The sequence below is a fragment of the Phoenix dactylifera genome, chromosome 3 (assembly GCF_009389715.1).
Source record: "Phoenix dactylifera cultivar Barhee BC4 chromosome 3, palm_55x_up_171113_PBpolish2nd_filt_p, whole genome shotgun sequence".
NCBI classification, from domain to species: Eukaryota; Viridiplantae; Streptophyta; class Magnoliopsida; order Arecales; family Arecaceae; genus Phoenix; species Phoenix dactylifera.
Window position 1 is genome coordinate 345,605 of NC_052394.1, and position 21,405 is coordinate 367,009.

The 21,405-nt window shown below is 37.8% G+C and overlaps 1 protein-coding gene across 3 annotated transcripts; it reads left to right on the forward strand.

Moving 5' to 3' along the window:
- The first annotated feature begins 1,727 nt into the window (after positions 1 to 1,727).
- Positions 1,728 to 5,445, forward strand: LOC103715691 (probable mannose-1-phosphate guanylyltransferase 1). Of its 3 annotated transcripts, none has more exons than XM_008803415.4 (5): positions 1,728 to 1,969; positions 3,202 to 3,336; positions 3,960 to 4,022; positions 4,130 to 4,360; positions 4,445 to 5,445. In XM_008803415.4, the coding sequence occupies exons 2-5, from the start codon at positions 3,226 to 3,228 to the stop codon at positions 5,114 to 5,116; spliced, it is 1,077 nt and encodes a 358-aa protein (XP_008801637.2). In that variant the 5' UTR covers positions 1,728 to 1,969; positions 3,202 to 3,225; the 3' UTR covers positions 5,117 to 5,445. The 3 variants fall into 3 exon arrangements, with proteins under 3 accessions (XP_008801637.2, XP_008801635.2, XP_008801636.2); XM_008803413.4 differs by having other exon boundaries at positions 1,730 to 1,969; positions 4,130 to 4,369; XM_008803414.4 differs by having other exon boundaries at positions 1,730 to 1,969; positions 3,205 to 3,336; positions 4,130 to 4,369.
- The last annotated feature ends 15,960 nt before the right edge of the window (positions 5,446 to 21,405 follow it).

The window sequence follows — 21,405 nt, forward strand, 5'->3', positions numbered from 1 at the left end:
TATCTGTATGACTGATTGGACGGAACTCGGTGTCTCCCAGCTCCCCTCTCACGAGGACAAAAAAAATCCCAGACCTTCTTCCAAAATCCAATTCCATTACAGAAAACTGGCACATGACCCATATTCAGTTGCAGTGTTCCCTCACTTTCTCCCTTCAAAGTTCAAAAGTTAAAAGAAACAAAAACCAAAAAACAGAAGGAAAAAAAAAAAAGGCAGCTACCGAGACACCAGAGGTCTCAACAGTGTAATAGATCGAGAGAGAATCCTGACGGGCCGACGTTCCTTTGGATTCTGTGAACCTATGCTTGTTGCTAACTTGCTATCCTCCCACACTGACCAACAGTACCACAACCCACGCCAAAAAAAAAAAAAAGAAAAAGAAAAAGAAAAGACTTTCTTTTGCTTTTCCTCTCTCTCTCTTCGGGTCCATTCGGGTCAGGTCGGGTCGGGTCCGTTTGGTAAACCCAGACCCGATCCAGAAAATGATTCGGGTCCAATTTTAGGACCCGACCCGGACCCGCGGGTCCTAAAATTCGGGTCGGGTCGGGTCTACGCGGGTCGGGTCGGATCGGGTCACGGGTCGACCCGACCCATTTGCAGCCTTAGTTATACCAGGATATTTTTGGACTTAAAATTGATTGACCAAGACTTCTTTAGTTAATTTTTGGTAAGACAGAAGACGTCGGGAAGTGTTTGGACTATCAGACAACTGCAAATCTAACCTGAGAATAGTGTCATTCTTAGTCACATAAATCAATGTATCATCACCTTGTCCTCCATGTAAAGTTCTTTCAAAAAGCCTTTTATTTTTGAACTATGATTCATAAGAGCTACCTCGAATAGTTAGGTCACTGGTAGGCTTTAATTACCAAGGTAACTCAAGATGGATCCAAGTGATCCGAGAACCTTACAAATCCAATCGATTTGCACCCATAACCACGTGAAACTCGGCATTTCCTGAATCACAAACACACATAACAATCGGATCAGAGGGAAACTATTTTGCCATCGGTCTTAAAGGCTATGGCATATGGGGCCATCACAAACAGGCTGTTTGATTGCGGTCTGCACGATAAATCTATATCGCAACATGATGGGCAATATGATTCAGTCTTAAAGTGGTTTTTGTTAGTATGATAATGATATGTTAACCTAAATACAAGGGGAGGTTCATCTATGAGACTATGAAACGCGAGGCATTGCAAGTATAATTAATTCTTTGCACGGTGAGGGGGGAACAAGATGCTTAGGATTCCTTGACTTTCACAGAACCGTCCATGTTGGATCCACAATAACATAATAATTATTGACCAAGTATTGTAAATATTTATATGCCACGTTGGATTTCAGAATATGCCATGTAAATCCGCTCGCGTATTTCTTCAAACCATCTTCTTTATAATGGAGAGTAAAAATTCACCGTTTCGATGCCGAACTCCGTACTGATGCCATACTAATACAATATAAGTACGGTACGATATGATTTTTTTTTAACATATAAAATATTGGTACATTATTCATATTGAGATACCAAATTAGTATGGTATGGTACATTGTATATCATCTAGTTTGGATGGGCGGGCAATTTTTTTTTTTTTTAAAGAAAAAACCGTAAACCAGGCGAAAAAGGAATGGTCTAATGACCCTTTTCCGGTACCATCGCTGCCGAATCGGAACATGCCACGTCATCCCAGTATTGAACTTCTAATTGATTTGCAACCGTGTTTGCTGTTCCATTGAAGAACAACCAGCATGCTGCCATACCTGTAAGGGGACGGGGATCGCCACCGGGACGCGGTGGAGGAAGCTAGGAGCCGCTGGGGGGGCGCCCGGAAGAAGCCCAAAATCGCTCATTTTCTTCCTCACCACCAGTTTTCTCGCGGCCTGGGGGAAGTAGAAAGGAGGAGGAAAAGAGATTGGATCTCGCCGGTATTTGCGTTCTCTTGCCGGAATCTGACCAGAATCTTGGGTAAGATTGGGACCTTCTTCTCCGATTCGATCCATCTAGTTCTCCTCCTCTCTCGCTTGCTCGCTCGCTAGATCTGGTTCCGAATCCCGTTCATTCACAAGGTCTTCCTGTCTCTTGAGGCGCCTCCCATCCTTGGTCTTCGAGACGGAGGCTGCATTGTGGCGGGCGTGCGGGGTTTCTCTTGGCTTGCAGTTTTTTTTCCGAAAAGAAAACCCTGAAAACATCGTTTATCTTTATACCTGTTTGTTCGGTTCTATAATTGTATCCGAATAATTTTCTTTTCTTTAATTTCGGATGACTGAGATAACATCTGGTTCGTATATATTTGCTGCTTTATGTCACTTAATCTGACTTTCGATTTAAGATTTGTTGGCTTCTAAATTCTCTCTGCCCTCTTTGCTGCCTCTTACGACTTCTTATCATGAGTTTCGCATAAATTATTGAAGGAAACTTTGCCCTGTCCTTACTTGGACTTGATCAGAAGCTTAACGTTCAGTCCTTCACTTTGTTAGCTATGTGGATATGTTGTTCGTTTTATTGTCTGCTTTAAGATTACGGAATTCAGATTTGTGTCATAGTTGTTGGAAAAAAATAAATAGATAAATTCAAACATTTGCAGTGTCACATGGGATATATGTTATAGCCCTTCATAGGAATGCTTGAGGAAGAGGGATTCATGAAGCCAACCATAAGCAGTTTAGTTAAGGCTTCAAGGTCATTCTTATGGTTATTCATGGTTCACCTGGATAAGTGAAAAGAATGTAGTTTAACAGTGTTTTGATCCATTTACTGGGAAATTCAATGGTTTGGCTTCTCATTGATGGATCCAGACTGTTTTTCCTGAAGTGCAAAGCTGCATTCCAGCTAGAGCATAATGATAATTTTCCCTGCTGAATTTCTTTCTTCGAGGGATACCTGCACAGCCTTTTATGCTTTTTCCACCACTGCTTGTCCGCAGCTTTCAATTCCTGTGGGTTTTTGATTCCTCATTAAGACCCGATGATCCTTATGTCTTCTACTGTGCTCGGAAGGGATTGTCCTGAGGCTGGCTAACACCCCCAACTGTGAGTCTCGGTAGGTTTTTGGGTCCTTCACGAGCAAGGAGAACTTCTCTTCATTCATATGCATCAATGCAGAGTTTTGTAGAGGAGATATGTTCTCTAGCAGGACAGGCATATAAATGTAGGTAGTGCATCTTTGTGATACTGATTTCTACTAATTTTTTTTTACAGCAGGGAAGAAGGAAGCAGTCCACCATGAAGGCACTTATTCTTGTTGGGGGATTCGGTACCCGCCTGCGGCCTTTGACACTCAGTGTCCCAAAGCCACTTGTTGATTTTGCCAACAAACCAATGATCCTGCATCAGGTATGTGCTTTGATTATTCATGTTAATATTTGTATATGAAAGAAGAAAACTGGAATAGCAAGATTTAAGGATAAAAGTTTTCTTTTCTATATGTACTCGAGTGATTGTTTGAGCTGTTGATCTAACTTCAGCATGTCATGCCTTCGCTTCTATGGGATGCATCACTTACTGCTAGATTAAGAAGATCATTTGTGTGAAATGAAGATTACTACGGGCTTTTCCTTGCTTAGTTTCTATTTATTTATCTTTAATTTATATCCGGTCAAAGCATAGTGCTTGAAAATTAACCTTTTTTTCATTGTTAAGAATTTATTGCTTCTGAATCAAGTATACGGATCTTTATAGTCAGTTCTTTCTTTCTGTAATATATATATATATATATATATATATATATATATATATATATATATATCATTATTTTGCAAACAATCTCTACAGATTTTTGCAGATTTGAATCGCTTTCTTCTTGTACAACATCTATTTTTTACCGGCAGAGGGAAAAATAAGTTGTCAAACTTAACAGATAATTGAAATAAATCCAGTGGTCCATAGATCCTATTTTAAGTCAGTTTTAGTCCGAAGCAAGGGATTCTTAGTTGTTTGTGTGTAACAATTTTGATCAGATTGAAGCTTTGAAAGATGTTGGAGTGACAGAAGTTTTTCTGGCCATCAATTATCAACCAGAGGTAAAAAGCTCGAACCTTCATCTATATCTTCCAGTCCTTTGTATATCTCAGTGGATCATCTGCAGGAAGTTTCCGCACACCCTCATCCAATATCTGTGTCTTTTCAGGTGATGCTTAACTTTTTGAAGGATTTTGAGGATAAGCTTGGCATCAAAATCACCTGCTCCCAAGAGACTGAGCCACTGGGAACGGCTGGTCCCCTGGCTCTAGCTAGGGACAATCTTGTAGATGGATCTGGTGAGCCTTTCTTTGTTCTCAACAGTGATGTCATCAGCGAATACCCATTTTCTGAACTAATCAAGTTCCACAAAGCCCATGGTGGAGAGGCTACAATTATGGTAACCAAGGTAGACTAAGAGTCCTAGAAAGTCGTTCCTCGACCGATTGTTTTTTTCTGTAACCTGATCTTTTTGGTCCTGTAGGTCAATGAACCATCCAAGTATGGGGTTGTGGTCATGAAGGAGGAAACTGGAAAGGTAGATAGATTTGTAGAGAAGCCAAAAATATTTGTTGGCAACAAGATCAATGCTGGGATTTACTTGTTGAACCCGTCTGTCATGGACCGTATTGAATTGAGGCCCACCTCAATTGAGAAGGAGGTTTTCCCCAGAATTGCAGCAGATGAAAAGCTTTATGCCATGGTCCTGCCAGGTTTTTGGATGGACATCGGACAGCCAAGGGACTACATCACGGGCCTGAGGCTCTATCTGGATTCTCTGCGTAAGAAATCTCCCTATAAGCTAGCTGTCGGTCCCCATATAGCGGGGAATGTGTTGGTGCATGAGAGTGCTGTTATTGGAGAGGGATGCCTGATTGGACCAGACGTGGCAATAGGACCAGGTTGTGTGGTGGAATCTGGAGTAAGGCTGTCGAGGTGCACTGTGATGCATGGAGTGCGCATTAAGAAGCACGCATGCATCTCCAGTAGCATCATCGGATGGCATTCCACGGTTGGGCGGTGGTCTCGGGTTGAGAACATGACCATCCTTGGAGAGGATGTGCATGTAGGTGATGAAGTATACAGCAATGGTGGTGTTGTTCTCCCTCACAAAGAGATCAAATCTAGCATCCTGAAGCCTGAGATTGTCATGTGACAATTTAACATGAATACACAGAGCAGCCGAGGAGATGATCGGATCCTATGGATGTGTCTCGTTCCTGTTCTTTTTCCTTCCCTCTGCAAGTGTCATCGGTGTGGCATCAGTCGGTCTATTAGGATGGATATATGTTTTATTTTAGAGCTGGGTGATGAAAGCGAGTTTTGGGCTAGGACTTTGGTTTGAGTCTGGAGATAGAAATATGCTATATTAAACATTGAAGTTTAGTGTTTTATTTTGTCATCAGATGTTTGATATGTATCGCTTGATTTATTGTTCTTTTACCTCTTCTTCAAGAATAAAAACATGGAGAATAGTCATTTTTCTCTTCTCAGGAAAATCATTTGCCATTACATTCTTGAAGCCTGTTGTCAGGTAGGATATGCCTCATGGATAGAGCATTGTATTTTATTATGATATACAGGCAGAATATAAAATATTCCTCAGAGCAATGGCATTCAGCACCTATCTTGGCGATAGGGTGGTAGTGACAGTGCGAAAGGGAAGCTCTCTGTGTGCTGCTGGTAGCTATCCATCTTGCCGCCAGTCTTTTTTAGTAGTAGCGAGGAACAAGCAAAGGCATCGCGGAGAGGATGGCAAGATGGGGGAACAAAGGGATTTGGCAGCGGAGGCTGGCCTACCACGTGCACCCACGGAAGAGAATGGGGGTGAGGGTCCACCGCTGGGGCGATCCGAATTCAATAAAAAAGGATGGGCTGGTCGACCATAAAAACATAGTCAGGTGGAATCACATTCCCTGGGCCCAGGCCGAGAAACCTTCAACTAAGAATCGGGTATTTTGATCAATTGCGGGCGATATTTAGATCCTTGAGCTCATGGATGGAAAATTCCTGCTAGTGGTTGTTGGCACTTGGGGTTGCACTTAGGGCCCTTGGCTTTGCAAACTTCTTATGATTTATAACAGGGTTACTCTGGCTTAGTTAGCCAACAATAGCAGGGTTTCCCATCTTTACAAATGACCATGAGGCATGGTATTTTACTCTCATCCATGCTTTCAGTGACTTGACCTACACAAATGGCGTTTAAGATAAATTTAGAAACTATATAATGCATCTAAAGTTGGCCATAATTTGAAATCAATAATCAAGGATTATGATCCTAGTAGGGAAAAAATCAAAGATTAAGAAAATAAAGTAAAGTTGCAGGGAAAAAAAATAAAACTTGATTATTTTTCTTTTACTAAGGAAATTCTTCAATTTTTTAATGAAAGATGATTGTTAAGTTTTTTTTTTTTGGACAAAAGGTAGAGGATTACTATCATTTGACAATCCAAGTATACGTGCATTTTAAACCTTGGTCATTGGGTACCATACCATACTGACTTTATCACCTATACTAGTTTGCACCCATATCCAGACTTTTTTTTTTGTCTCGCAGAGTTGCCTGTTTGTTTTTCAAAAAAAAGGAGAAAGTGGCTAGCTAATAGAGAAACTACACACATTGATTGAGAGCAACAAGGCCTGCAAGAATTAAGAAGAACAGAGCAAAGCGCATGACGTTCATGGTTAAGGTGCCAAGGTGAGTTGCTAACGATATGAGATATTTTCTAAATAAGCGAAAAAAATTAGAAGACTACCTTCTCCTATCAAACAAAAGACCGCCACAAGGTCTTTTATAACCATCCAATGTTGAATATGTCTTTCTTATTTTTATATCATTATTATTACTACTATCCTTAATAATAATAAATAAAACGGATAATGAAACCCGTCTTCTCTCCAAAATTTATAAAAAATAAAAATAAAACTGAGAAAACAACTCAAGCCAGCCGGTCAAGTCATCTGTGCTTTAGATAGCTCTATAGATTTTAACGCTTGGAAGGTAGGAAACCAGTAATCAGTTTCAGATTGTTGACTTGGAAAGCTGATCTATCTAATATTATTTCATACTTTTCTCTCTCCAAATACAAGTATAAAACAAGCAATTTAAGATCCCTAATAGCTAAAACATAGTCATAGTTTCATCTCTCTCTATTTTACTGCCCGTTCTTTTCGCGTTGTCTTCTTTCGAACTGCCACTTCCTTTTTCTCCATTCGGTAAGTGCATTGCATCTCTCTCTCTCTCTCTCTCTAGATTCTCTTCCATCCATCTTCTCTTTCCGCTGTTTCTCATCCATCCACTTCTACCTCACCTCCCTTCCATGCTTTCTCTGGCCACGTACATATTTCTTACTCCTTCGTTAAAAAGCGTCTGACTTCCTTCTTTACTCATCACATCACTGGAAAAAAAATCTTACTTATGACTTACTTGCTGATGTGATATGCTCATGTGGCACACCTTTCAATTTTTCTATCACCCTGCCCTCTCGATCTCTCATCCTTCTCTTACATCCAATGATATTGCAGCCAACATCCAGGTTCTCTCTCAAAGGAGGCATGGTTTATATGGGATGGCACTGGCCCCATCCTACATGGCCTTGATCGTGTTTTGTTTTCTGATTTCTCGTGGCGCACTCACATCTATGTGTAAGTGAGATGTCGGTTCACAAAAAAAAAAAAAAAAAAAAGAGGAGGCATCATTTTTTCTTTCCTTTTATCTCCTACTTTCTTCCACCTGCATCTACCTTCTGCTTCTCCTTCTCCTTCTCATTCTCCACATCCAGTAAAGCAAAGTGAGAAAAGCTTTCATTAGGATTGAGCAAAAGTGTGAGAGCCGTGGCCACTTACAGGTTCATCGCATCGAAGGGGTCAGGGAACTTGGACATTGATGGGGTCATTGTCGAAGGAGTTAGGGACCTTTGAGCGCATCAGGATAATCATGGCAAGGGGAGGATGAGATGCATGGAGCTCGATGAAACACTAAAAAAGTAGCTTGCTTGCAAAGTCCCATCTCGTCTCTATCTCCTCTTGCTTCTCTTTGGTTAATATCGCCCTGAGCATTACTTGCCACTCCCATGCTTCGTTCCAAAATGTCTCTCTCTCTTTTCTCCGACTTACGTCATAGCAGTTCCCGAGGAGCCGCTCCAACAATGGGTGTCATATCGCCTCTCTCCCTCCATAATCATCCATCCCATTTCCAACAATAACTCTGTCACAACTCAGAACCCATCCAAAATGGTTAGTCTGAATGTATTACTTAAGTTTCTTAATTCTGTACAAGCACCCAAGATTTATCCAGCAAATAACCGATATGAGACCAAATACATGTCCGCACGGATCCGCGCATACTTTCTCCATTTAAGTCCTGACATCCTTGTCACGCTAAGAGTTCAAATCCAATCACAAACACTGCGAACAGCCCGTAGTCAGTTCCAATGGATCCGTGCTGCAGTGTCTTTTAGTCTACATAGGTTATGAGCTAGGTCCGCTCTGATACCATTTGTTACAACCCAAACTCAAAATGGCTAGCCATAAGGTATTATTTGGGTTATTTGATCATGTATAAGTACCCAAGATTTATCCAGCAAATAACCGATGTGAGATTAAATACACGTCCGCACGGATCCTCACAAAGTCTCCCTCCGCCTCTTTTACTACCATATCCTCTACCTCCTCTAATACGATACCTCAAGTTGTAGACCTCCTAAACTATATTTTCTGTAACCTTCCACCTTTGAACTCCTGCAATAAATTCAATCTTTGCCCAAATCCATCCACACCCGATTTGCAATGAAGATCACTTGGTAGAGGACTTCCATCAGTAAAGAATTGTTAGAGATTAGGCCCTTGATAGCGGCTGCTGAAAAAATAGTCACTTGGTAGAGGACTTCTCGTCCATAACAATAGGGAGAGCAATGGAGAAACATGGATGCTAGAAGAGAGAGGAGAAACAAAAATAGGATGGAAAGAGGAGACAAATTAAGACTTTAATATCTCTCTCCTTTCTACTCATAAAATAAGTATTAACGTGGCATGCCAAAAGAACATTCCATACCAACATATAAATATCACTTTGAGCAATACTATAGTAGTTTAGAAAAACCACTTAAAAAATTACTCAGTGTCTTTCACCAATCACATATGATTTGCGATTTTTTTGAATTACTTAAGCATTTTCAAGATTTTTGAGAGACATTTTTATGGTATATTGTTACTGATTATCTGTTAATGATTATCATCAAAAAGTTTACTTGCTAATGATCACCGCTTAATTCATCCAAGATGTGGCAATGAAAGAACTATGTTGAACATAATAGATTTATTGGTGTCAGTCAGATTGAACCTGCAGTTAACCAATCTTAGCTGTCTACAGCTTTTGGCAATTGAGTAGTGATAAGGAGTGATCTATAGCAAGTATTTTTAAGGAAAGATATTTATTGATTCACACCATAAAAGATTTTCTCACCAAATCTTCAAATATATTCTCAATCTGGAAAGATTTTCTCACCAAATCTTCAAAGATCTGCTTAAATAAACCAAATCTTCAAAGATCTGCTGAAATAAAGAAAAGATATTTACTGATTCACACCTTAGATGGCTATAAAAGTCTCGCTGTTGTCTCTTGTTTGATAGGAAAAAGGTAGCCCTGTAATTGTATTTTTCAATTTCCTTTAGCGCCCCAACCATGAAGACCAAGAGCTTGGCTCTGATTTTCTTCGTCCTAGGCCTCTTTGCTCACAATCAATGTATGCAAAGTTACTCTATATATATATATATATATATATATATATATATATATATATATATATATATATATATATATGTATGTATGTATGTGTGTGCGCGCGCGCGCGCCAGTCTAATTATCGGTCTATCTATCCTTTTTATAAAAAAATTAAAGATGGGCAATATTATAGGGGCGTTTGGTATAGAGTGATCATCCCAAGATTAAGGATGATATGGTTGGAGATGATAATATCACCGTAAATTGTTGTGATCAAATACTTGTCTTGGGGTCGAAAATCCAAGATCACTCTAGTGCAATGATTTTAAGCTAAAATTTAAGAATAAAAATACGCCTCAATCTAGTAAAAAAATGGTATATTAATATACCGTCAATATGCTATATCAATATTATATATATGATATGATATTTTATGAATAGTATATATACTATGCCTATGATATATATTTTATTATATTACATTAGTAATCATTTTATTGTCTTATTAATATTCAGTGATAATTTTAAATTATTGTAGAAATATATTATAGTACTCTATTTTTATAGATAAAATTATTTAATATATTACTTCTATTTGCCTTATTTTTTTTATCAAAATAAATATTAGTATAAAAAAATAATAAATTACAAGTATAAATAAAAATATTAAATATATAATAACAATTAACATATTTTTATAGGATTAATAATTTATAGAACTAATATATATATATATTAGAATATATTAATAAATATGTTAATAGTTTATCATAATATATTTGTATATGAATATATTTTATGGGTTCTATCAGAGGCAGTTTTGGTATTATATGGTCAATGATCTTTAATTTTCGAGGAATACCAAATTTATTACTCATGAATATTTGAAAAATCTTTAATCACTGTAATATAGTATAGCAAACATGATGATCTTAAATTATCGAAGATCACATTATTTCATAATAAAGATCACCGGTGCTCGGAGATCATCTTGGATTGTAATATTTGATCGTCAGTTTTAACTCAGCCAATTTTAGAAGTTTTCTATCAGACTTTTCAAAACAGGCCAATATTATTTCTAATCTTTGACGTCATTTGGATAGGTCAAGTCGTTGAAAGGATGGACGAGAGCAGTAAATTAGTGATTATACCATGCCTCTGGCATCTTTGTGATCGCACGCATATCTGCTACTGCTGTATGACCAAGCCCGGTCCAGCTTGCTATGATTCACAAGAATTATGCCAAGCAAACTGCCCTAAGTGTGACCCTAAGTGCCAACAAGCACTAGGAGACCTTTACCGTCCATGAATATGTTTGTGCTCTTATGAGTAATAATCTGTGTGTGCAATATATGCTTCACACATATTTTCTAAAAGTAATTAATAAGAATCCAGCGCAAAGTTGATGACCAAAGACTCACTGCGATAATTGATCATGCACTGAGATGCAAGAGTCGGGCACTAAGCTGTATCATGTTTTGACGTACATCTCATGCATGCATCTTGTTGATGATCAAATTGCTTCATATTTTAGACGTGCTTTCAGATTTGGTGTTCTAAAGCTTGCATTAAGTAGTGTTGCTGCAGGGAAGTATTAGAAGGACATGAGAATGGATCAAAACGTTCATGGGTAAAAAACTGTCATAATGACTAAGAAATCAGCTGGGTTTTGTCTATACCAAGCAGTAAGCACACTCACGTTATAGGTGGCCTCAACTTTGCAGCTACATGTGGAGAAAATTGTCCGACAGTTACCTTCTCATTAAAGGTACCTGCAAAGCTGTAAAAATCAAAACAGTCAGAAGACACGCTCAATTAGATTATTCAGATAAATATGAATTCAAACCAAAAATAAAGACCAAAGGCATCAGAAATTTCCGAATTAACGATGCCAAATAATGATGCAAACAAAGTTTAACCGAGATTACAGAAGGTGCTTTCATATGCAAAAAATACAAGCAGGAGAAATCTTTTCACCATAATTTTCATTAAAATTTTACTATATATGATCAGTTTTTAATAACCACTGCTCGACAACTGCCACTTCAGAATCTTTTCAATTTTGCCACGGCTGCTACAGTATTGTATAATCTAAACCCACCAAGTTAGTAAAGAGAGTGCAATAAACACGTCAGTTACCATAATAATCTAATTTCTTCCTTAATGATTGATATTTGTGCAGGCATTAGAATTAGTCAAAGCCAATTAAGACAACATCCTATTATACCAATGCAACGAACAAATTTGTTCAGTGATTTTGAGAAATATACAGTTTGTCTTCAGTTTACCTGATCATCTTTCAGCAAATTTAAAATTTTAATGATAGGCAACTTGATTTATATCTCCACTTCCTCCCTCATATATTACTAGTTTGTAAACTGTCTTCTCACCCTTCGATATTTAAGCCACAGCATGACATGATAACTATTAATTTGATTCATATCTCCACTTCCCCCTCATCCCATCGTTCCCATTTACCCTGTATATATCCATCCTTTTCCTCTTTTCCTTAATTTCAGTACATTCTCTCTTTCCTCTCTAAATACCAGCATGTGGGTCTCCTCTAATCTTTCTTGTCTCCTCCTCTCCAAGGATACATATCAAACGATGCATGGTTCCCCAAGAGGTCTGAATCCACCGACATGTCCGTATTCCGGGATGCTGTCAAAAATTACCCCGATACTGAGCCCAGCCGCACCGCTGTTACTGTTCCATTCAGAATTGGGTGACTTCATGCCAAAAATAGGACAATCCATTTTGCCTCCTATCAGCTATGATATTATTTTTTTTTTTTGGGGGGGGGGGGAGAAACTAATAAAAGATTATAGATCAAAATATCTCAAGTTCAGATATAACAGGCTATGTGCCTCTCTCTCTCTCTCTCTCAAAAAAAAAAAAGGCATCCGTTAAACCAGTATAAGAGTAGACAATCTGATGCTAGAAACCTTTCAACAAGAAGCCATGTGTTGAAAGCTAATGCAATGGAATTATGGGAATTTCATACTTGCCACAGCACAAAGCATGGCATTATAACTGAGAGGACAATGGAGTGGCAGCTGCCTGTGCTCGATGCAAATGGTTGCCAATCATTTCAATTAGCTGTCGGTGCTTGACATGATGTTGCATTGGTTCTAAGTTACGTGAAGTAATACTGAAAAAAAGTCCCATCTTTATAATTGACCAAACCAATCAAAATGCTAAGCAACCAAGTTCATAATACCGAGTATGCTTCCGAGCAGATAAAAGATTTACATATACACCAAAATTAAGGAAAAGTTAAGAGCATGCAAGGTGCATACTGCATGCAACTACCGACAGCCGAAGAAGAAGAGTATATATGCTTGGAGTACTGCATCAGATACACATCATCCAAAGACAGGTTATTACACTATATGTCGGTGTGCGAGAATCATCCCAAAAGGGCAATTTAGATGACGAGCCCCCAAAATAAAAATGTTGCTGTAAGCATTCGTTCGCCACAATCTAGATTAAAGTCCTCACATCAATCATATGATTTATATATATAAAAGGAGGGGAATAGAGCAAGGGCTAGGATTAATTAAAGGGAAGGCGAGTCCAAGATCTGATGGCTATGGTAAAAGGCTAGCTTTTATTAGCTTAGGTGCCAGGGAGGGATCATTGGTGATGAGAGGAAACCATATTTCTTGTATTCTCTAAAAAGGGTTGAGACGAGGCCCCCCAGTCGTAGTCTTTAATCAGTTATTTGTTGAATTATAGCACCGATTTATTGGTTATTTATTGAATTATAATACCGATTTAACCATTTTCTGATTTTCTTAACAATGTCAAACTTATATACACAATAATAAGCACGTAATGGCGATGGAAACATATATTCATATATTTGTTATATATCCATACATTCGTCACATTCATTACATGAATGCCCAAGTCATAGTATTACATAAGTCATCATTCAGCTAAAATTTGCAGAAACCAAAATATTAATCAAAAAGGATCCCTCATCCCCTGATTCTTGACGATTCCATTATTCTCTTCATTCTCTGCTCCTCCAAATGTTCCTATGATGAAAATATATTAGATGAGACAAGCAGGTAATTTATTCTAAGAGGCTTGCACATTTTTGGAACTTAGGCCAACAACTATTAGCGTTGCATGGTATTTTTTCTAAAGTATCAGGTGAATAATGAGAGATAGTACAATAGAAAAGTACGTATCGTATTGAAAATTAGCTGCCAACAACATAAACCTACATCTTTGGTTCAATACCTCAGCTTGATGCAAGATCCCACATAGTGCCAAGACAAGTTATAATGCCAAATAATAGCGCAACAGCAGCCATCCATATAGATATAAAATATCGATGGCATGTGGTTGTCATATAGCCACAGAGTCCGATATCTCTAGCAAGATAGATTGTCGTCACCAAAGATGAAGACACGGCAGCAAGCATCGCTTTCGTGGTAAGCTACATTAGATCAAAATGGTTAAAAAAATTGTTGCTACAATTCAATAAATAATACGTACTTTAATCTTTCATACATTAAAAATAATAATCATCTATTGCATTCGAGATGTAAATATTTTATGCACATGATTTAAATTGCAAAAGATAATTACCAATTCACCAATAACAGCTACAGTCAATGTTGCACGATTATGATGCTCAATTCTTTTCCGTAAACTAACTATATCATAACATGCTGCAAAAAAACTCCATAAAACGTTGGTGCACATAGCTGCCATTGAAAAGCTGAAGGAAAAGGGTATAATCATTAGTGTATGCATTGCAATGAAAATTATATTTATAATGTTCAAATAGAATCTGCTACATATGTTATCGAATAATTCAAAAGTATAAAACTAAGATGAAAAGAAGACCAGATATATATGCTGCTGAAATTTGATATATATATTAAAGTTCAACAGAGTCATCTATCGTGAAACGGACTTACTAACAATCTATATAGTAGCATAACCTATTTGGTTGCCTATTACAAGGGCTATATATACCATTATAAATTTATATCAATAAGATTAACTTACTTAATCTCACCTCTTAGTACCATGCAGCTTTTGGCTATGATATGGTTGTCAACTTTGGTGCATGCTATGATGATATATAAATACAGCCAAACCTATCCTCGGCCTTGAACAATATATCCGTCTATCTTCCTTTCTAACCAGGTGCTTGCATGCATGAATATGTAGATGTATGGATATATACATACATACATACCTATTAGATAATATACGCATATTTGTGTACATAATCATGAGAGGGGGATGAAGACAAATCATCCAAATAAAAATAAGTCTTTTCTTACCAATTCTAGAATTAATTCTACTTATAGAGGATGAACAAATATTTACCAAAATTTTCCATTTCAATTTCAGAGTGGGTCTAAGTGTCAAGGCCTTGGCATCATATATGACTTTTTCATGAATTGGAATGAAGCCTCGTTCACATCTAAAGCATTGATAAATGTTTTAATTCTCTAGCATCCATTTTTTTAAGAGCGAAGATTTGTAAAGCTCAAGATACTAAATAAAACTAGGGATATTCAGCAATCATCTAAAAGTACATCAAACTTAATTCCTATTTAATTGCTTGAGGAATAACTTGCATAACACCCATCTTTAACAATAAAATTTGGAGTACAATCATCAAAAAATACACTAAATTGTAGTTGTGGCTTTAGTGGATCCCATTATCCATTCTACTATCATTTTTTGGAAATACCATAGGGATGCCACCATCAGGTTTTGAACCCTAGACATTCAACTTAGATAGAGGAATATCAATTGGTGGATTTCAGGTCGGCACCTATCATGTTATCATTCAACATATGTTATTCCATATCTTTATATACTATAAAATGTTTTAGAAAATAGTTTTTCAATATTTAGATGACCTTAAAAAAAAAGGATAGTAATCCGTGCCCAATACCTATGAAAGAACCATGAAAAAATAACAAAATCATCAGAAAGGTTTTATATATTAATGTGATGAGTGTAATTGCATAAGCGAAACATGTAAATTTCTTTTAACATGGTCAAGACCTTAAATTGATTTAGCAATGCATCTATTTGAAATTTGAATGGAAATGATACTTACAAGACAAATTGGAATCACCGTCTAGTAAAATTAAGATAGGAAAGGGCTCAATAAAATGGATGCAATGAATTATGAACAAGAGGAAAAAAAAAATAAAAGATATTAGCAACTAAAGTAAGTTTAAATATGTGGGCACATGACCTCCTAATCAAAAAGTATATTCATAGGAAAAGGTATCAGATCATACATGATCACCGTGAAGCTAACATTCCAACCATCAGAGAGCATGAAGCAAATTGACGGGATAGAAAAAATGCACCGGCCTATCCTCAGCAGCAGCCCGCTTACGGTGCCAGGGCTCCCGATCACCTTCATCCTCTCCTGCTATGAACCAGTAGAAATTAATGCTAGATTAGTTGATAAACTAAGAATCTAATTCAAGAAAGAAACAATATAAAACCATCCATTATAAATTAATGCTAGATTAGTTGATAAATTAATGCAGCTCATCCATTATAACATTATAAAACCTCTCAAAAATAAACAATAACTTCATGTCATCACAAGGCCTGAAGTGAAAGCGTTAACACTAATCCTCCGTTTGGGAGTTTTGAGGAGAAAAGAAAAGAAAGGAAAACTTTAATGAGGAGGGAAAAGAAAAGAAAGGAATAGAATAGACTTTTCTCTTCTCTTGTTTGTAAGATTTAGGAGGGAAGAAAAAGTACTTTCCTTCATCTTATTTGAAAGTTTGGAGAGAAAAGAAAAAAACATACATTTTTAACACTTTTACTAAAATACCCTTATTATAAAAGGGGCATGCTAATGAGTAGATGTGCAAATGGATGGGGTAGGAGATGAAGAATTATTCTTTTAATTTGGTACTTATTTAATTTAAGGATAAAATAGGTATTATAAAAAATTATTAAGTTCTAATATCTTTCTCTCTAAACTCTTCCACTTATGGAAGGAAAGAAATGAGAGAATTGGAGCCCAAAATTTTTTTTCCTATTTTTTTCTTCTTTTTTTTTTCACTAAAAAATTTTCAAACATCAAAATTTTTTCGTTCCATCCTTTCCTCCTCAATTCCAAGTAAGGTCTGGTGACAATGTCAAGACCCTTCTTTCTGAAACGCTCGCTTGATACAACCCGAACCCCGCGCCGGCTCCCACTAGATCTCCTCCCGTCCCTCCTCTTCCTTCTTCGCTTCCTCCGCCGACTGGAGACGAGCGGAGGAGTAGGAGGAAAGATGAGCGACGGCGGAGGGGGAAGTTGGGGTAACGGGCCGGCGGCCGGCCGGATCCCAACGATGTGGAGGCGCGAAGGAGGTCGTGAACCGCCCGGATTCGGAGATCTACTCCATGCTTAAGGAGTGCAACATCGACCCCGACGAGGCCGTCCACCGACTCCTCTCCTCTCCCAAGGTCTTCCTCATCTACTCTCTCTCTCTCTCGCTCGCTCTTCTTTTTAATCACTTCCTCCTCCCTCCGCCGCGCCGCCGCCGCCCCAACCCTCCAAACCCGCGGAGAAAGGGCAGTTGCAGCGGCAGCTGAGGGAAGTTCTCTCTTCTCCCTCAATTTCTCCATTTTCTCATCCTACAAAACAACATAAATAAATAAATAAATAAATAAATAAACCATGATACCACTCACCTGGAGCAAAGGACCGGCGCTTCCAGTCTTTCTTCTGTCCCGCCCGGAGCAAATGAGCACGAGTGAAGTGGAGATGATTTGATCTTTTTTTTTCTCTTCTTTTTCCTCTTATCTTTTCCCTTGTTCGAAAGGGAGAACCTACCTGTTAATATATGCAGTTTTTTTTTTTTTTAAGGACAAAATTAGATGCATATTCTAATTTTTCCTATTGCCACTGCGTATGCAAGTGAGTTGGGACATTTTGAGCTTTCTACCTTGTTGACTTTCTAAGTAGAAGTTCAATTATATTCTGTTCATTGTGTGGAATAGGATAAATGAATGCATCCTAGCATTTATAGTAATGAGCTTCTGTTTTTGCCCTAAAGTAATGCTTTTCTGCTTCCATGGAAATTTTGCCTGTTTTGGGCAGAAATTCTTAGTTGCATGATATAGAACATTGAGAAGCAGATAATCTGATGCATTTATAACGTTCGGTATCACATTATATCGCTTTGTTGTTATTCGAGTGTTGAGGAATTAGTTTCCTGCATTCTTTTGAAACTATTAACAACGCAATGGATGCTTTGTAATTCATAAACGAATCAGTGGGAGCAATGTCATAGGTTAATCCAGAAATGAATTAGCTGTTTCTCTGCTAGGTTAAATTATTAGCTTGGATTCTTTATCTGGTCTTGGGTTCAAGAACCTATCTGTTAATATATGCAGATTTTTTTTTTTAAAGGACAAAATTAGATGGAAATTCTATTTTTTCCCATGATCGTATTGAATGCCAATAGATTTTTTTTTTTAAAAAAAAAAGGCTTTTAGTTGTTTGCCGTTCCTTTTCTAGGTGACATATTTCATTGTTGAGAAGTGAAGAATTTTCCCATGCGCGGACTTAAATCTAGTCGATAAAGCTTTGTTTCGAGATGTGCCTCCTCTAATAGCCCAATTTACTTTAGGGTGCATCATCAAGGATGGGGAGGAACTTTCTTCACTTCCCTATGTTCAGGGTAGGCCAAGCCTAGCAATTTAAGCCACTTGTTTTCATGCTCATAGCACCATTCTGGTTTGGTGTAGTTCACGATGGTCGCATGAGCCAAGGGACGGCCTAATGTAAATAAATGTGTATGAATACGTAGATGTGTGTATATATAAATATATAAATATTAGATAATATATACATATTTGTGTATATAATCATGAGAGGGGGACGAAGAAAATTTAACCAAATACAAAATAAGTCTTATCATTTCTAGAATTAATTATGCTGATAATGGATGAAGAAATATTTACCAAAATTTTCAGTTTCATTTTCAGACTAGATCAAAGTGTTGAGGCCTGACTTCCATGAACCGGAATGAAGCCTCATTCGCATCTGAAGTATCGACAAATGTTTTACTTCTCCGGCAGCCATTTTTTCAAGAGTGAAGAAGTATACTGATCAAAATACTAAAGAAAACTATTGAAATTGGACAACTTTCTAAAAGTACATCGAACTTAATTTCTATTTAATTGCTCGAGGAATAACTTGCATAACATCCTTTATATCTTTGACCATAAAATTTAGAGTGCAATCAAAAAAAGTGTACCAAATTGTAGTTGTGGCCTTGGTGGATCACATTATCCATTCCACTATTGCAAAATACAATAGAGTTGCCTCCACCAGGCCTTGAACGCTAGGGCTTCACTTAGAGAGAGGAATGTCAATTAGTCGATATTAGCTTGGCACCTTTCATGTTGTCATTCAATAAATGTTGTTCGATATCCTTATATACCATAAAATATGTTAGCAAATAGTTTTTAAATATTAAGATCACCTTACCAAAAAAAGGATTGGAATCCATGCCTAATAGCAATGAAATAACTATCAAAAAAATTACAAAATCATCAGTAAGGTTTTATAATATCGATGTGCTGAAAGTATTTGCATAAGCGAAAGATTTTATAATATCAATATAGAAGTGCTCATCTAGTGCAGACTGGTTTTTGCTGGGGCACAGGTAATGTTTATTCTATCAACTTGACTAGCAGCCCATGGATTTCAGATACGACTTTGAATATGCTGTCCGCTGCTCTGAATTATGATAATTGTAATGATAAAATCAAAGCGGCTGATCCGATCGATCGCTGACGATAGGAATTGGAGTAAACATATATTGGATCTCCAGATCTGGTGGAAATTATATCCTCGATTCATATCATGGTCAATTCTACTGATGATAGGTCGGTTTGGGCTATTACAAACAACTCGAAGATAAGCTTGAAGGAGTTATAAGGAAAGCAACCTCAGCACCGAGTACACCTGCAAAAAGCATCTCCAAATGGATTTGGAAGCAACTAGCTCCAAGGGTCCAAATTTTTTGATGGAAATCCAAGCATTGAGGATAGTGATATTGTGTGCAGGCATTGAGGAGGATGCAACCGAAGCTCTTATCCAATGCACCTTTGCTCATCAATTATGGATGGCCTCGCTCTCTATCATTGATATCACCGTAGCTGTCGCTTCTGGGGATGATGGCGAGCCTAAGGGTGTCTTCTCTTTGGGCTGGCAGCTCATATTAGCACACTCTTTTGGTTGTAGTTTCTGTAGAACCCCGGACCATGCCGACCATATAACAGAAAAAAGAAAAAAAAACTATGAATCTCGTTTTCAAAATGCTAGAAAAAAAATAGTGGAGCTAGTTCTCAAAGTGGTAGTAAAAAGAAAAGTGGAACAATTTTTTTTTTCTTTTTCATGTCTCTTTTCTTTGTGGGCTACTCTCATTCACTAGAATCCCACCGTGTTAAATAATGAGGCTGCCAATACTTGCATCCACACATGCAGCCTTGAGTGGTAAATAGAATTCAATGCTCTTTATGATGTGTTTTGATAATAGCAGCATCATTAATATACTAGTAAAATTTCTGTTATATATTAAGCAATGAGTTTTAATGACAAATTTGTATGATATATGAAGCAATGAACTTTAATGATGAACTGCCACTTCCTTTTTCTCCATTAGGTAAGTGCATTGCATCTCTCTCTCTTTAGACTCTCTTCCATGCATCTTCACTTCCTCTGTTTCTCATCCATCCACTCCCACCTCACCTCCCTTCCACCCTTTCTCCGGCCACGTACAGATTTCCGGCTCCTTCGTTAAAGCCGGGGAAAGCGTCGCACTTCCTTCTTTACTCCTCACATCACTGGAGCCACCATCCAGGTTCTCTCTCAAACCATTTTTTTTTTTTTTGCTGTAACTCCTTTCTTCCACCTGCCTCTATCTGATCTGCTTCTCCTTCTCCTCCTCATTCTCCATATCCAGTAAAGCAAAGTGGGAAAAGCTTTCATTAGGATTCAGCAAAAGCGTGAGAGCCGCGGCCACTTACGGGTTCATCGCATCGAAGGGGTCAGGAAACTTGGACATTGATGGGGTCGTTGTCTTTTTCAATTCCCTTTAGCGCCCTAACCATTAAGACCAAGTGCTTGGCTCTGATTTTCTTCATCCTTGTAGGCCTCTTTGCTCATAATCAATGTAAGTAAAGTTACTCTCTTAATCAGCCTATCTCTCTCTGTGTATGTATGTATGTATGTGCGGGTCTAATTATCAGTCTATCTATCAATTTTCATAAAAAAATTGAAGATAGGTAATACTATAAGGGCATTTGGTATAGGGTGATCATCCAAAAATGTTTTAACTCATGGCCAAATTTAGAAGTTTTCTGTCAGGCTTTTCAACACAGGCCAATATTATTTCTAATCTTTGACGTCTTTTGGATAGGTCAAGTCGTTGAAAGGATGGACGAGAGCAGTAAATTCGTGATTATACCATGCCTCAGGCGAGTTTGTGACGGGATGATCTGCTACTGCTGTGTAACCATGCCCGGTAAACCTTGTTATAGATCACAAGAATTATGCCAAGCAGCCTGCCCTAAGTGTGACCCTAGGTACCAACAAGCACTAGGAGACCTTTACCATCCATGAATATGTACGTGCTCTTATGAGTGATAATCAGTGTGTGCAATATATGCTTCACACACATTTTCTAAAAGTAATTAATAAGAATCCAGCATGA

What these genes read in the sequence shown, in the direction of transcription:
- LOC103715691 (XM_008803413.4), top strand. Translation starts at nt 3,226, where the DNA reads ATGAAGGCACTTATTCTTGTTGGGGGATTCGGTACCCGCCTGCGGCCT. An exon ending in CCATCAATTATCAACCAGAG is followed by an intron (nt 4,023 to 4,129) that starts GTAAAAAGCTCG and finishes GTGTCTTTTCAG; the next exon opens with GTGATGCTTAACTTTTTGAA. An exon ending in CTACAATTATGGTAACCAAG is followed by an intron (nt 4,370 to 4,444) that starts GTAGACTAAGAG and finishes TTGGTCCTGTAG; the next exon opens with GTCAATGAACCATCCAAGTA.